The 14,782-nt window shown below is 41.7% G+C and overlaps 1 protein-coding gene across 10 annotated transcripts in view; it reads right to left on the bottom strand.

Moving 5' to 3' along the window:
- Nucleotides 1–730: 730 nt before the first annotated feature.
- Nucleotides 731–14,782, bottom strand: part of CMSS1 (cms1 ribosomal small subunit homolog) — a 180,679-nt gene continuing 166,627 nt past the window's right edge. For all 10 annotated transcript variants that reach the window (XM_088668186.1, XM_060273730.2, XM_088668181.1 and 7 more), the window contains 8 exons: nucleotides 14,311–14,394; nucleotides 9,833–9,962; nucleotides 8,635–8,694; nucleotides 7,618–7,720; nucleotides 6,318–6,378; nucleotides 5,164–5,251; nucleotides 3,795–3,883; nucleotides 731–950 (listed from right to left, as the gene is read on the bottom strand). In XM_088668186.1, coding sequence (XP_088524312.1) covers nucleotides 867–950; nucleotides 3,795–3,883; nucleotides 5,164–5,251; nucleotides 6,318–6,378; nucleotides 7,618–7,720; nucleotides 8,635–8,694; nucleotides 9,833–9,962; nucleotides 14,311–14,394 — 699 coding nt within the window. In that variant the 3' untranslated portion in view covers nucleotides 731–866. The remainder of the gene's footprint in view (nucleotides 951–3,794; nucleotides 3,884–5,163; nucleotides 5,252–6,317; nucleotides 6,379–7,617; nucleotides 7,721–8,634; nucleotides 8,695–9,832; nucleotides 9,963–14,310; nucleotides 14,395–14,782) is intronic.

Genomic DNA, 14,782 nt, shown 5'->3' with positions numbered 1-14,782 from the left:
AATCGAGTGCTAGACAATGGTTACACCAGCTCTGCATTTTTTCCGGGGCCAATTAAGCATCCTACTCACAAGTAGCATCCATTTTGCTTCAAGTTTCCTGGTCTACATATCTGCCATAAGAACGAGAGTTTGCTACTGTACCTGATGCTTTGAATTCACAGTGGCAGATTCCAGGTTACAATGACCTATGGTAATGATATTAGTAACACAGTGGAGTTCCCCTAAAGAAAAATAAGGTTGACAATTTATGATCACTGGCACTGATATTTAAGGATATTTTGGAAATACTTTAGCCATGATTCTGCTACAGTACAGATGATCTATTGGAGGTTACTTCCTTCCAGAAAACTGAACTGTATTGATATACAGAGCTGCAGAAGACAAGCTCAGGAGACATTACTATCATCATTATTATTAGTTATAATTTATATATTTCTTTGAGTGTTTGTACACATTTTCATGTATCTTTAAAGCAAGCTGGTACTATTCTTTCTAAACTGCAGCCTATTAAGCTGAGATATGATCACCCAAACTGGCCTGGAGGCTCATTGAAGGATTCCTAGTGAGCTTGTTGCTGAAACGAGGTTCCCCACGGCACGGTCTCTTACCCACTAGCTTATACTTTTGAGCAAATCTTGTGAGTTAACAGTTACTTTATGTGCTGGTGAAAAAAAGATCTGTGTTGACTTTCGATTTCATATCATTATAAGCAAACATTTCAGTAGAGGACTCCATACAAAAGCTGGCTTTATTGCAAAAGGATTAAGGGTGACAAAAGGGTTTCTACTATAGGCATTCAGAATTAAAAAGCAGCCTCAACTTGGGCAGACTGAAGGATGAGTTGAATTCAAGGGCAAACATTATATCTAAAAGAGTCCCACTTTCACAGAGCCCTCTCTGCACAGTTTGATCAGTCCCATTTCCAGAAGTTCAATGGTTTCTTTCCTTGTCTGAAGAAAAAAAAAATAGAGGATTAAGGTTACCAAGGCCGGCGCTTCTATGAGGCAAGGTGCAGAACTTTGCCTCAGGAGGCAAATCTGCCCATTCCTCCCCACCCCAGCAGCTGCCAGCCCCACTGCAGCTTCACCTATGCCACCACTGCAGCACCACCACTGTCCTCGCCACAAAAGCCATGCCCCCCCCACTGCTGCCACTGCATCATGGTGGCAGTGCAAGTGCAGCTGCAGATTAGTGGCTGGGCCAGTGGCAATCTGGGCACAATGGGGTTGTCAGGGAGAGGGCCAGGATCTGTGGGGGAGCAGCAGGGCATTTTGCCAACAGTGGCAAAATGTTCTGGGCCGCCCTTGAAGGTTACTGCAAGACCCCCATGCAAACATTTATTGTGCTGTCTCTCTCATGAACTCACTCACTCCAGTCAGCTGATACCTTATACTTCTCTTATTTTTAATACTGGCACAACACTCTCCCCCCCTTTAAAGATGTACTTATGAAACAGCATTGGTTAAGAAACATGCCTGCAAACTTGCAGCTTGTCGCTTGCCCATGGCAATGAACAATTCCTTCTGCATTAGGAGTTTGTCAGATCCACCGCTCAAGTCAGCCTGGGCAACATTGTCTGCATGTGGGAGGCTAAGCAGACTAGTAAAAATTAAAAAATCTTGAGCTTGTCTGCAGGGAAGTTTTAACCTATACCTGTTTGAAAGGTCATTGGGGTAACTGACAATGATGTTTCAATTACAAGCATTTTGGCTGGAAAGCACATTCAATAAAACTCAGTGTTATGTATGCATATTAGTCATTTTGCCAGCTGCATCAGCTGCTACTATAATAATTTCACATTGGAAAAGTGCCACAAGGGGGCACCTTCTTGCTTCAGTTATGGAAATTCATTGCAATCTCTAGTAGTTGACTTTTCTGAACATTGAGAAAAAGAATGGGCTTACTATATTGTGACATTTTCAACAGCTTGGTAAAACAAGGCTTAGAGTGGAAACGCAACACATTTAGTGCAAAAGAGGCCCTGGCCACATTCACACATACCGTAACAATTATCCTTGGGTTAATCAACCATACTGTGCATGGATTGCATGCTAGTGCATTGATCCTGATTGTTTCCGCTTCATTCTTCACTTCACATAAACAAGTAAAGAAACTAGGAAGGGAAAAGCTGAGGGCTACTTCTAAATCCAAGATTTTGGCTTTTAGCACGAAGTGCAAGTAGATAAATAGGTACTGCTCTAGCAGGAAGGTAAACAGTGTTTCTGTGTGCTGCTGTGGTCCCCAGAAGCTGCTTAGTCATGCTGGCCACATGACCCGGACGCTGTACACCGGCTCCCTCAGCCAATAATGCGAGATGAGTGCTGCAACCCCAGAGTCGTCCGCAACTGGACCTAACGGTCAGGGGTCCCTTTACCTTTGCCTCACATCAGGGTCGGCCCTAAGGCAAGGCTGGGTGGCAGCGCCCGCCAGACAGTCGCACGCTCGGAAAAGGGGGGGTGCACGGGATAGTTCACACCAGGACGCCAGCTACGCTTAAGATGGCCCTGCCTCACATCCCCAGATATTCAGACATAACACAAAGCTTCCCCTTTCCTGGTTCGTTAACCAGCTTGTGAAAAATGTGATATAATGGATTTCCTGCACCAGAGGGCATCTCATGTATCATATTGTTCTTGGTGTATCATTTCTGCAAATTGGTGTATCATTTCTGCATTTTCTGACAGAGGATGTAACTAAGTGCCTGCTGGTTTGATAGCATATACAGAACAGTGTTTGCCATAAATTACAAGGTATAGCAATCAGCACACTTCACTCACATCCCAACCCTAAACATACCCGAGGGATTAATACCAAGTTAAGTATGCTTTGGACTGTTTTAGTGTGATATAATCGTACTCTAATCAATACATTCTTTAATTTTGGTTTCAGTGGTACAGGAGAAAATAGGTATAAATTATGTGATGCTTGTATATACATCTATGCAGTTGCATGTCACAGTTTTGTACAGTATTTTGTACTTTTCAACCGTACTTTTCTTTTTTAAATTTCAAATGTAATAAAGGGGAAAAGTATGCTTGGGAGTACAGCCTTAAAAGTACTATTTTTTTCCACTAAACTACCAGATTATGATCATGAATTCAGTTTACAGGGTCAGATGATTGTATTTTTTTTCAAAAGAAGGTAAGTGTAAGTGTTAGATATCAAATTGCTTCATCCTCCTTAGGTAGAGAGCAGGAGTTAACAAAGTACATATGTGAATTCTGCTAGAAGAATATTTGTTCTGTTCTCCAGGCTTACCTCTAACAGGTTGTTGTTGTTGTTGTTGTTAGACACTCTATTTGAAAATCCTACGGTCTGGAACTTTTTGAAAGCAGCAGGAGTACTTGCTCCTGCTGCTGCTTTCCTACATAGCTTATTTGAAAGGAGGTGTCAGAGAAATCAATGGAACCTGACTTTAATGAAAATGAATGTAGGTTTGAGGTGTTAAAGAGAATCACAGCAGGAAAGGTAAACATGCCATGGAGCCTGAAGAGAGAGGCAGCAGCCCAAGACATTACTGCATATACTTCCTCTCCTGCTTCAGCTAGACGGAGCCCTTCAGCACCACAGCAGCCATGTAAAGACTAGCTGACCCATGTAGTGACAAGTCCATGTTCCCCACATAATGTGTGCAATGGCCCAGCATATATCTCTTAAGCCTCGGATTAGAAAACTAAAGTTATGATGTGCGTTTGTGTAAAAAGTCCCTTTCCCCCTAGCATTTCTAGAATGTGAAATAGAAGAATGTAAGACACCACACAGGCTTTTACTTGTTAAATATTATTGCTTGGTACCTCAGGGATGTCAATTAATCTTCTTAACTTCTGATCTCTCCAATTCCAGTCCAAGATGACATATTTCAAGGATGTCATGCTAAGACCATCTGAGGAGATAGTAAGAGACATTTGTTAGTAGCGTGACAAGTGCATTATCAAAATGATATTGGGCTTTTAAAATTCTTTGCTGCCCAATTCAATCCCCAAGCAGCTAGTCTTTGCATAGTGAGTCCTGCCCTTCTTGGTTAGCAGACTATAAAGAAAGATCCCTGCAAGTTTCTGGCTATGAAATCAGTCCTGTGCCTATTCAATAGCTAAACACAAAAGCAGAACGGCCACTGGCATGCTAATCCCAAGTATGTGCCAGCAACTAATTCCCCAAACTTCTACTTCATAAAAACACAAGAACTGTGCTTTTATTACGCTGATGATTTATTATTTATAAACTACTTTTCTGTTCAAATTCCCAAAGCGGTGTGTCATAAGCAGCATTATGAAAATGATGTAATGCTGGCTCTTGCTCAACCATTGTTAAGAGGCTGGGTAGAAGCCGAAGGGTTGCACACACTCCAGCCCCTCCATTGTGCAAATTCCTGCTTTAAACTGCAGAAAAGGTGAGCACAAGCATCAATGGTACCCCCTTCTATAACACAAACTTTCCCGTACACGCCGAGATCAACTCTGGAGACCCTCCTCTGAAGCTGGGGGAGCAGATGACAAGCAAAAAGGCCTTTTTGGCGATGAACCCCATTTGTGGAATGGTCTTCCCAGGGAAGCTCAACCTGATGCCTTTATAGCGCAGGCAAAGAGCTTCATCACAGTGTGACTGTGCTAAGCGCACTGTGTAGGTGTAAGCTATTCCTTTCCCGGTTTGCTTGTACGAAGGGCTGAGTGAAGGGGAAGCGACCGGGCTGTGTGCATCTGCTTGCAGCTTGTGCATGACCATTGTTTATTCATAGCTGCCAAGTCTCCCGTATTTCCCAGGAAAACCCTGTTTTTCCAGCCGTTTCCCGCTGGATTTTAAAAAACCCTGTAAATCCCCCAGATTCTTACTGGCCCGGGGAGGCTCCTTCTGCGCATGTCTGGAGTCTCTGGACATGCGCAGAAGCGATTTCTGGCGCTGCGGCCATTTTGGAAATGGGCAGAGCATGCGTAGAAGTGCCTTCCGGTGCTGCTCCGCCCAATTCCAAAATGGCCGCAGCGCGACTTCTGGTGCCACACTGTGCCGATCCCGGATTTTTCAATCTGGGAGTTGGCATGTATGTTGTTCTTGGCTTATTGTGGCATGCAAACATGGCCTGCCACAGATGATCAAATATACAGACTCATGAAACCATTCTTAGGGGTGGGGGAACGCTCTATTTTCATTACTGCAACACAGTCTTACCTTGCTCTAAGAGTGCTTTGATCCTTCCAGGTGTCCCAACACCCACATGGATGACCCCCTTCTCCAGCATCTTCACCTGCTCTTGTATCTGTTTGATGGAAACAAAGAAAAACGTAGCACTTGCAGGAGGCAGGGGAGAGAACAACTTTACACATTTCCAATTCCTTCTCAAATACTTAAAAGACATCTGAAGAAATCTCTAGACTAACGGACATTCGGCATTACTCCATGGAAAAGAAAAGCAATCTAAGTGGGAAACTTTTCAAGGGGAAAAGGAAAGCAACTAAACCCTACTAACTATAAACAGTGTTTGTTTTCTTTTAATGTGCTATTCAATGCTTCCACCTTTTCCCATAATGGACGTATTCACCTACAAACAACTGAAAAATCAGTATGCTTCTGTGGAACTAAGAAATGTACACCTGTATGAAACTAACATGCATAATGTACTTGCCTTTATAAAGTTAGCACCAGATTGAATTTGCAGTAACTTGTATGGGATTATTAAGCAGGGGAAATATACTTAATGGGCACAGTTAGCACATGAAGCCAACTACACTATGTACAGTGGTACCTCGGGTTAAGAACTTAATTCGTTCTGGAGGTCCGTTCTTAACCTGAAACTGTTCTTAACCTGAGGTACCACTTTAGCTAATGAGGCCTCCTGCTGCCGCTGTGCTGCCACCGTGCAATTTCTGTTCTCATCCTGAAGCAAAGTTCTTAACCCGAGGAACTATTTCTGTAACCTGAAGCATCTGTAACCTGAAGCGTCTGTAACCCGAGGTATTTAGCCATTGGCCTGGTAGTCCTTGGCAAGCAGAATTCCACGCAGGCAAGTGACTAGGATTGTTACATACCTTCTCTGCCATACCCCTTGGTTTCTGTGCTAGATGAAGGAGGAAAGGCTTTCCCTCCAGGAGCAGCATAGAAAAAGAAGGCTAGCAGAAGGAGCTAGTGTGATTTCCCCCTCTTCCTCTTCCCTTTCTCTTTTTTACTAGCCCAAGAGGCTAGTATTCCGTTTGCTGATCTCTTAGCAGACTAGTAATTGGTGAAAGGGGGAGGGGGGAGGTGGCTAGAAGAGCTTTGAGACACCCAAAGGGCAAGTGAACAGAAAATAGTTATAAAATAAACTCATCTCTCTTAATTGTGCTTACCTTTATGTGTTTTGCAAACATCTTCATCACCTTGCCATCTCCTTTGAATGCTGCCATTGACCTAGAACAGAAAATACTTTAAAAAAAAGAAAAATGGAACCGAAAACAAAATGAGGACAGGATCTGATATATTTCAAGTAGAAAAAGAATGAATGCGCCAAGGGAAAGTTTATTAAATAGTACTGATCCTCAGTGTTTCTAGCCCTGGGGAATACCTGCTGAACTCCAGCCTACAACATGAGACACACGCTCAGGTTTTTGTTTTACCTCTCTCTGTGTGTGTCTTGGGGAGGCTGGCGAAATTATGGATCTCCAGAAATTGTTGTACTCCAACTCCCATCAGCCCAGCGAGACCAATAGACAGGGATGGTGGGAATTGAGAGTCCAGCAATGTCTGGAATGCCACAAGTTCCACACCTCTGTTCTAGGTGGTAGCAACCTTGCACCTTCACTAATGGTGTCAGGCTTCTTGGCCTAGGGACATGATTTCTGCTTCAAGAATGAGAATGCCCAGGATTCAAATCCAGGCAAACTTATGCAATTAGGGAGAAGGATGTACCTTTTACTAAAAAAACATATGGGGAGAGGGACCATAGCTCGGTGGCAGAGCTATGGTAAAGCAATCCTTTGTTTGCAGAAGGTCCCATATTTCATACCTACATCTACAAATAGCTTCATCTCAAGTAGCAAGTAATGTGAAAGACCTCTCTCTGTGTGAGACTCTAAAGAGCTGCTGCCAGTCTGAATATCCAATATTAGGTTATATGAACAAATATTCTAAACTAGTATAGGTTCCAGCTGTCATGAAAAATCGGGAAATTCAGAAAGTGTACCTTATGTGGTACACAAAAACCCATCTGCTGTAATTTATTCTTTACACCCCTATTAAAAAGACCTCTGTCCCCCTTGGTGGTTTAGCACTCTTCCCCTTCTCTTTAATAAAACCACACATATAAAACCAAACCAACCAAGGAAGGAGCGGAAGTGGTAGTGGTGCAATACATTTGTAGCATCCCGATCCATTTGAGGGAGACTAATGCTTCCCAGAACTAACAAGATGCCATATGCAGCAAGTTAAGATGGTTTTTCAAAATGCAAAATGTTATTTTGGACTTGAAATATTCATGCTAGAGCTAGGCAAGGAAGCTACCAGTGTAGGGGAGCTGCCTGAGCAAATACATCTGTGACTTCGTAGGCTAGGAGAGGACAGACAGTGCCCGGGTTTTTCCTGTGATTCCGTGGTTTCAGATAAAACCTCAGAAAAGGGTGCCAGCTTCTATTACATTGCCTAACGACATACTTGATGAGTTCTAGACAGCGAAGAGCAGAGCTGCAGATTATCATCATCACCACCGACTTCTTCTCCATGTGGTTTTTACGGAGCTTCGCCCATTTGGGGCAGACTGCAGTGGGGAAGACGAGATGCCGCAGGAGCAGTTATGCAAAATGTACAGCAATGACTAATTGCACGCGAACATGGTGCTTGCGTGTCTACTGGCAGGCAGGCAAACTTTTAAGTTTGTTTGACTTTTGTAAAAGCCACATTGTAACAAACAAACAAACAAATTTCCAAAGCTGATCACTCCAGGCAGGTGAGTGAGTGTCAAACGGCATGGCCAAGCAAGACCACTGAAAATGTCAAGAGACACTGGGCAAGCTGTCCCATCTCCCAAATGACCATAGCATAATATTGTTTTGATATCTTTATCTCTCTCTCTATGTGTATGTGTGTATAAAAGAAAATCTACAGATTAGGTTACTCTGCTATATAATAGTATATTTAAAAAAACCCACACATAAAGCTAAATATCATAAATATATAACTAAATATCGCACCAGTTTTATGACCACAATACATATCACTGTATATTATCCAAGTATTTTTTCAAGTATGAGAGCTTGGTTTTAAAACCCTTCCAAACAATGTTCAGACCAGTTCAGAATCTGGGGAGAAATGTGATGATTTCTGGCCCAAACCTGTTGATAATTGGACTGCAGTGAGTAAATGTGTATGTATTATTGGCTTTTTAATCACCAAAATTTTTATTGTCAACCACCACCAAGTACCTAAAACAAGCAAGTTTGTTGCTGAACATTAAGAAAACAACCATTTCTGTTGTAAATCAATAAAGGACCAAAACAAACATAATCTAACCACGTTAAGGTAATGCACCTATACAGAAAACAGACAGTAGAATAAGAAACATTTTTATTTAGACTAAAAATTGAAATCTATATTTGATTATAATCCTTTAAGGAAAAGAATGGGCATGAGAGTTATATGCACACAACACTTTCAGACCAATGAGCTACTCACTTTCTTTCAGGTAGGAAGAAAAACTGTGGGTGAGGTCATTTGCAGGGAGGAAACAGGCATCTGAAACCGCAAGAGAATATTGTTGCTTGGTGCTAAAACTAAGACCTCCGATTAAATCTTCCAGGAAAGCTCTTTTGCCAAAAGCCATGTAAAGTGCTCTTTGGAAAGGCAGAGTCTCACAAGTGCTCACAGCTAATAAGAAGCTTTAAAGTGGATTAGCCAAATGATGGGAACAACATTTAGCCCAACCAGAGTTTCCCCCCTAGAAAAATAGGTGCTGGTACTGTGTATCCTTGAGTACCCCCTGAAAAAAGCACTGAGCCCAACCCTGATTCCTTCTAAAATCATCTCGCCATACAGCCCACTCCTAATTTACCCTTAAACATAGCTTTGCTTAACCAGCTGCGCATGCTGCGGGATGTTTGCAGCTTTCTCTTTCAAGAGCTGAAACATTACCCAATACCACAAAACTGCACAGTTCAACTATACAAAACAGTTCCTGCAACCCACCCTGGCTCACCCGAGAATGGCAAATGCTATACTTTCTGTGTCTCCAGCAGCTAGGGGCTTACAAAGCGAGACACGAAATCCTGCTGCTTACACAAGTATGTTATTCCTGACTTTCGTTAGCAGCTAGAGATCCAAAACATCTCCCCCACTCTATCATACACACTTCCATTTCTTTCAATGCATTTTATTTTATTTAGGTATTTGTCTGTAGGAATTTACACTCGGCCATGCTTCCAGGGCACTTTACTTAAAAAAGAGATTATTAAACCAGTGTTAAAGGTGAGGTGCCTGGCAGACAATCACTTAAACCTTGGTTTATGATGTCACAGGATAGCACCAGTGAGAGTAGCAGACACTTGAGATTGGTTTGAATATTCTGTTGCTCTTCACTTTGTAGCTTTTGGGTGGTGATCACTCCTTAACTATAGTTAAGGAGGTGCTCTGGGTTCGCATGTCACACTAAAGTATGGTTAGTGTTAGCAAAGGTTTATAAACCAAGAACAAACCTTTAACTATGTACTTAATAAATCATAGTTACATTGCTCGGCTGGGATCAGAGTTAAATGTTGCAGCATGGTTTAGCATGAACAAACCAGGCCACAGTTGTGTTACAAACTAACATTCCTATTGTTCTTTCTGCTGGTGCATCTTTTATAATATTCCTTCATTATATAATATATTTCATTACCTGGCAACTGTAATTCTTCTAATTCAATCACTGAACGTTTAGTACAAAAATGTTCCTTAAGAAGTTTCTGTAGGTCTTCAGGGACTCCTGGTTTGGGAGATGATTTTGAAAGAATATCAGAAATTTTCTTCTAAAAAGAAACAGAAGAAGAGGCACATTTAGCACAGCGATTCCATCTTCAGGACTCTTGCTGATAAATACACTGTTTTCTATTCTTTTTCTAGCCTGAAAACAATAGGTCTTCAAAAACCTTACATGTGGGACATCTTATGTAGCCTACATGGATTAAGACACCAGGATTCAGTCTAGAATACAGGTGGATATGGCAAAAGCTATCTAAAAGCTGTTGCTTTTTTAGCACGTTTAAACAGCTTTAACATATTTGCTCGTGCATGTAGCTTCTGCAGTGGCCTGAAGAATGTAGAGTCACATCAAATGAGATGCTTTTATCCATATTTCTCTCAACCATCCCCCCCCCCCAATCTCTGCTCAGCTGTTCATCAAGTTTCTATGGGATTGTCCCAAACAAGCATTAAAAAATTCTCCAAGCAGAAAGGGATAGCTGAACTGTTGTGCCTTCAAGACCATAGCACCATCCATGCTTGCATTTTCTAATTCAACAAATTAAAATTTTCCTTTAAGGGCAGAGATCGTCTCCTGGGCAATTTTCAGAGTGATCTTTTGCATTTGTCTAACATAGCATACATAAGCAGATAAGAATCTGACAAAGATCAATGAGACTCACTTCACTTAAAGCCGGGAGGTGAGGGGGAAAGAGCACTATTTCATGGCGCTATTACATCATTCATTGAGTCACTCAATTCCTTCAGGAAAATAATGGTACTCTGGAGGGTGATGCTGATATTAACAAGAAATTCCATAATGGTAAGAACAAGGACACCTGAAAATATTCCCTTCCTTCAAAGAGCTGTGGGAGGAAACGTTCTTCACGCAGGAAGTTTTATTATTTTGCTTCTAATTCATTCCAGATGCTAAAGAGCAAAAGGCTTTTTAAAAAGAAAGAATTGGGGGTGGGGACACAGAGATGTTTGCTGTGATATCCATGCCACACTTATTTCCTTACAGCTTGTTCATTCTGGGATTCAGTGCTATAATGCTAGAACTATTGCTCTGGAAAGCACCAAAAATGAGGTGCGATGCCAGTCTCCAAAACAAAACAAAAACCTTCCAATGGAACATTTTTTTTTACATGGATATTACATCCTTGCAGGAAAGCTTGTGAATATAAAGTATGACAACTGCACCCAGTGCCTGTTTAAGACAGCCTGGATAGCTCAGGATAGAGTGGTTAGAGTGTGGTGCTGATAATGCCAAGGTCACAAGTTCAATCCTCATATGGGACAGCTGCATATTCCTGCATTGCGGGGGGGGGTGGACTAGATGATCCTCAGGGTCCCTTCCAACTCCACAATTCTATGAAAGAACATAAGAAGAGCTCTGTTGGGTCAGAGAGAAGGCCTATTTAGTATGGCATCCTGTTTCTCACAGTAGCCAACAAAGTGCCTGTAGAAAGGATATTGTTTACTTTAGAGTAAGTGTGTCATATTATGTCTGCTGCATTCATTTAATCATTGCGAGCCATCATTTAGTGATGCACTGGCAGCACTAGTTCTGATAATAATAATAATAATAATAATAATAATAATAATAATAATAATATATTATTTATACCCTGCCCATCTGGCTGGGCTTCCCCAGCCACTCTGGGCGGCTTACAACAGAAAAATACAATACAATAATCTATTAAACATTAAAAGCCTCCCTAAACAGGGCTGCCTTCAGATGTCTTCTAAAAATATGGTAGTTGTTTTTCTCTTTGACATCTGATGGGAGGGCGTTCCACAGGGCGGGTGCCACTACCGAGAAGGCCCTCTGCCTGGTTTCCTGTAACTTGGCTTCTCACAACGAGGGATATCTCTGTCAGACCTTATAGCTGCCTTTTCAAACACGCTGCTTCTTGTTTTGCCAGAGGTTACAAAGTCCAACACAGAATGAGAACCCCAAGGATAGCTTCATGTCAAAATATAAAGCAAGAGAGTCAAATCAGGTTCACAATCGGCAGCAACACACTCTATAGAAAGAGCTAAGACAGCTTTAAAAAGGAATTTAGCCAATCTCACAGAGGCAACGTCTATCAACGGTGCTAAGGTATAATAAAATGCAGTGTGGAGTACTCCAATTCAGGTTTCTAACCAGCCATGCAAGCCTTTTCCAGGACACTCAACTTCAATCCTCTGGTTTTCTGCTTCTACCCTGTTCCAACGGTTAGCCAGCATTCCCTAGCCACTGAGCATGCCCAGTCCTTATTCATATTTTTGGCAAAGTATTTTCCCTCTCTTAATTCTGCAAACCTTGGGTGTTCTCAAGGCAGTTGGTACCTCTTGCGTGTGTGTGGTTGGTGCTGTTTAGCTATACAAGGATCCAGGCTTGGAGAACTGAGCTCCCTGTCAATCGGCCAAATCGACACTACTAAAGGTGTTCTGCATTTGCAAGAACTCGCTCATTTAGCATGGCAGCACCCACACTTTGGAACTCCCTGCCTATGGAGATCAAGCAGGCATTCTTGTTTAGATAAGCCGATCCAGATGCTTAGATAGTTGTTGTAATTTTAATATGTTTTAGAATATTTACTCCTGTATGCTTTAATGCAGGGTTGCAAACTTTTCTTGGTTTTATTGTTTTACCTTTTGGTAAACTGCCATGCCCCAGGGTCTATGTGTTCAGTGAAATGCATGGAAATGCCTTCTGCACATGTCACTGTATATGTGTAAGGCTTCTCCACATGCTCAGAAACTCTGGGGTATTCAAGATTCTGCGTCAGAGGTGTACATACTAGTCCCCCTTTACACATGCTGCCAAACAAATGGACACCGGGGTGCAGCCACACTGTCTTCAGTGAGACTAGAAAGCACAGTCCTGTTTGCCCCTGCAAGTGCACAGTGTTTGGGTGGAGTATGCCGTTCTTATGATCACCCCAATTATTCACAACTGAAATGAGGATTTTTAAAACTGTGAATTATCTGGAGAAAGCACACATATGGAACACCCGGACAATTTACAGATCTTCTTCTTAAAGCTGGATTTTGTGTGCTTGTTTTTTAATGTGGATCTGGTCGGCAGAGCTAGCGACCCACTCGGCTGAGCACAACCTGCCACCTATTTCATGTGGCTTCCCAGGTGCCTGACCTATTTCATGTGGCTTCCCAGGTGCCCCCCCTTTTTTTTATCCAGGTAGGTAACACAAACAGGAAGCTTATTTTATTCCATGTGGACTTCCAGGCATGGTTGGCAGGCTGAGTTCACCTTGGTAGGTCACAAGTGATGTATGCCTGGTGTAGCGCTTTGACAAGCAACTCCTGATACAGAATTTGGATATCTTGCATTTGCCTGTAAAGATACTGTACTATGTCCATGTTGGTATGTGCAGCAAATTAGTAGAGCGTTAAAATAATGCATAAGTGAAAAGAGTGATAGCAGAACTTAAAAGCTTTTTTTTGGGGGGGGGAACAATCTTATATCTGAGAAGTGGGAGTTTTTGGCAACCGAGTACATCCACATATCAACTCAGAAAGGACAAGATCCTCGTGTTTTACCTTCTCAATGGGAGTATGTTGGATTTATAACCTGCGGACAGTTATCCCTAGTGGTTTGAACAAGGGATTTGATTTATTAGCATTTTTGTAACAAGTTTAATGTTGCAATGTCTGTTTTCACTTCAAATATATTTCATGGCTATTCATATTGTTTTTAAAACCTTACATGATACAAATAAGGCAGGTCCCTTCACTGTACTCTTCTTGTATTCATTTTTGTTTAGACAAGCCTACCCAGATATCACTTGCTTTAATTTTTTAAAAATGTTTAAAATTGTTGCATTGAACTGTTTTTACCAATAATTTTAGAGTTTTAATGTGGACTGACAGTTTGAACCGGAGAAACAGGAGGCTCTTGAAATGTAATGCTTTGAACCCCTTTTATCAAAGGCTTGGGTTGTGTATATGTGTAAATAAACCATATATTTACATAAGCCATAAACCATAAACCATATATTCTAAAGACCCCATAGTTTCTGTTGTGCCTCATTGTCCTAAAGGAAACACAGACCCTGGGGTAAGCGCCTGGAACCCCTGGAATCTTGCACTGCTGTGGAGATTGGGGTGATATGTAAAAAAATACTTTCCTACAATGAATTCCTCAGTTGTATATTGAACAGGGATTTAGCTCAAATATATTAGTGGAGTAAGATAAAACAAGGATGGAGTTTTCTTGAATGAAATGATTTTCAGTGACTGAAAAATAACCCTCAGAACTAAAAGGACAAGGTGTGGGGATAAACTTTAAAGCTTTTAAAAAGTCATTTGTCTTGTGTTGTCTCAGAACAATTCTGAAGCATTTTATAACAGCCTCCAGAGAAGCATTTATGCTGCTATGTTGCAATGTCAGTTAGGAGTCAGTACCTTTCTTCTTCTCTTTGGCTTTGCTTCACTTTCGTTTTTATCTGCAGAGTCCTCTTTTTCTGCACCGAGGAAACATTCTGTAGCCTGCGGGTGGGGAAGGTGGGCAGGGCGAGAGAGAAAGAAGGAAAAGAAGCGGAGCACTTGGGCTGAGTTACATCATCATTAAAAAACACTTCAGAAACACAACCGAGCCGGTGTGTGGGAATTAGGCTGTCTCGGCTGCCAGGATCTGCCAAAATGAAAATATTCTGGATCATGCTCTATCTGTCCAAATCAGCCTGGCCGTGGAAGAAATCAAAAGCATACTGCAGCTGGAGATAAGCGGGAACTAACAACAGGAATAGGGCAGGTTTACCATTTAACAAACAAATATCAACTGGCTTCATGTTACATAATGAATGAACTCTATCTATTCTAGATATGGAATGTTCACTGCATGCTTTAAACCCAACAGAAAAAACAAACAAACAAA

Source organism: Zootoca vivipara, chromosome 4, assembly GCF_965207765.1.
Source record: "Zootoca vivipara chromosome 4, rZooViv2.hap1.1, whole genome shotgun sequence".
Taxonomy (NCBI): domain Eukaryota; kingdom Metazoa; phylum Chordata; class Lepidosauria; order Squamata; family Lacertidae; genus Zootoca; species Zootoca vivipara.
This window is presented reverse-complemented; position numbering and strand designations above follow the sequence as displayed.